Here is a 1,758-nt window from a genome sequence, read left to right on the forward strand (position 1 = left end):
GCTATGAGCGCCAGCCATCTTCAAACTTTTTATTAGTTCTAAAAAAGCAGAAGAGTCAATTTTAACTTTTAATCTGTTTAACGTTTTAAAGCATCGATTGCAGCTTGTTACTTACTATTACATCTTTATCTGCACTGTCCAATTCAGTAGCCACCTGTGGTTACTAAGCACAGTACTTGAAATGTAGTTCGTCCAAACTGATGTGAGTTAAGCGCAGAATACACACTGGGTTCCAAAAATTTGTATGGAAAGGAAGTAAAACATCTCACTAATGTTTAAATGTCCATTACACGGAGAAATAAAATTCTGTACATGCTGATTTGAATAAAATACGTTATTAACATAAGAGCTTGCAGTATATTTCTATTGGGCAGTGTTGCTGTGCACGTAAGCCGGTCCCATCCGTATCTACGCAGCTGGGATTCGATGACCAGAATTACATTCACTCCTGATGCCCAACAGGGTTAAGAGCACCACCAATACCCCCGGCCCCCGGTCCTTTTTAAAGTTTTAAAAAGGTCGCTAAGCAATCCAGAACCTCTGCCATTCGCGTTTTCCGTAAATTTGTCCAAACCATACCCATTCTTTACCCTCTTGCTTCTGCGCGGAGACTTGGCCCTTAGCGAAGTTTGTCCCACGTCGCTCTCCGTCGGCTCTCAGGCTTTTCGGCTTCTGTGCGCGCCCCGCAGCCAGCAGTGATGGCGTTTCGGTGTCAGCGCGACAGCTACGCCCGCGAGGTACGGCCTGATGGGCGAGTGACCTGACACTGCACCGCGGATGAGGCGGTTTGGGGAGAGGGCACTGCGAGGGGGGAGGGAAATGCCGAGATAAGGATTCAGTCCCGGTGGGGAGAAGGCTGGGGCTGTGGCTTACCCTTTTGTACCTCTCTGCCCAGTTCACCACCACGGTAGTCTCCTGTAGTCCCGCGGAGCTGCAGACGGAAGGGAGCAACGGCAAGAAAGAAGTGCTGAGCGGGTTCCAAGTGGTTCTGGAAGACACGCTGCTTTTCCCTGAGGGCGGGGGACAGGTATCAAGCCCGATGTCCTCCCAGGAAGCCTCAGATTCCTTGATGCTCAATCAAAAATGCTTTCCTGCCCCTTTCTTTTTCAGTATAATAAATTTGATTCATTTCGTTATTCATTCAAGAAATGTTAATCTACAAATGCTTGTCTAGGCATGACAAATGCTAGGTATTATTCCATACTCTGAGGATATAGGGTGAATAATTTAGCGTCTCTACTTACATGGAGACAACTGTGTGTGTCTGGTATAACAAGTAATAAAAATAAAACTTGAGTAAAGGGCAGGAGTGATGAAATGTTCTTCTAGATGAGGGGCAAATGAAGACCTAAATAAAGTGAGGGGGTGAGTCATTGCCATTATCTACTGATGCTGATGGGAGGAGCAGGAGTATTACAGACAGGTAGAATAGCAAGTGCAAAGGCCCTGAGGTAGGGATTAAATTAGGGTGTTTGATGGAAACTGATAAAGATACCCCTAAGGGACTTAATATGAGATAGGTGAGTGGGCAGTGCCTGTGGCTCAGTGAGAAGGATGCTGGCCCCATATACCAAGGGTGGTGGCTCTAAACCTGGCCTTGGCCAAACTGCAACAAAGAAATAGCCGGGCATTGTGGCGGTGCCTGTAGTCCCAGCTACTCAGGAGGGTGAGGCAAGAGAATCGCCTAAGCCCAAGAGCTGGAGGTTGCTGTGAGCTGTGATGCCATAGCACTCTACCTAGGGTGACAAAGTGAGACTC

The 1,758-nt window shown here is 47.3% G+C and overlaps 1 protein-coding gene across 2 annotated transcripts in view; it reads left to right on the forward strand.

Annotated features, from left to right (window-relative positions):
* The first annotated feature begins 646 nt into the window (after window positions 1-646).
* The window catches only part of LOC100950283 (alanyl-tRNA editing protein Aarsd1), an 11,178-nt gene continuing 10,066 nt past the window's right edge, over window positions 647-1,758 (forward strand). The window contains exons 1-2 of one of the 2 annotated variants that reach the window (XM_012803048.2): window positions 647-737; window positions 896-1,027. In XM_012803048.2, the coding sequence (XP_012658502.1) occupies window positions 699-737; window positions 896-1,027 (171 nt within the window). In that variant the 5' untranslated portion in view covers window positions 647-698. The remainder of the gene's footprint in view (window positions 738-895; window positions 1,028-1,758) is intronic. The other variant, XM_012803049.2, reaches the window with a different exon arrangement.

This window comes from Otolemur garnettii, unplaced genomic scaffold (assembly GCF_000181295.1).
Source record: "Otolemur garnettii isolate 467f Iridium unplaced genomic scaffold, OtoGar3 scaffold00018, whole genome shotgun sequence".
Lineage (NCBI taxonomy): Eukaryota > Metazoa > Chordata > Mammalia > Primates > Galagidae > Otolemur > Otolemur garnettii.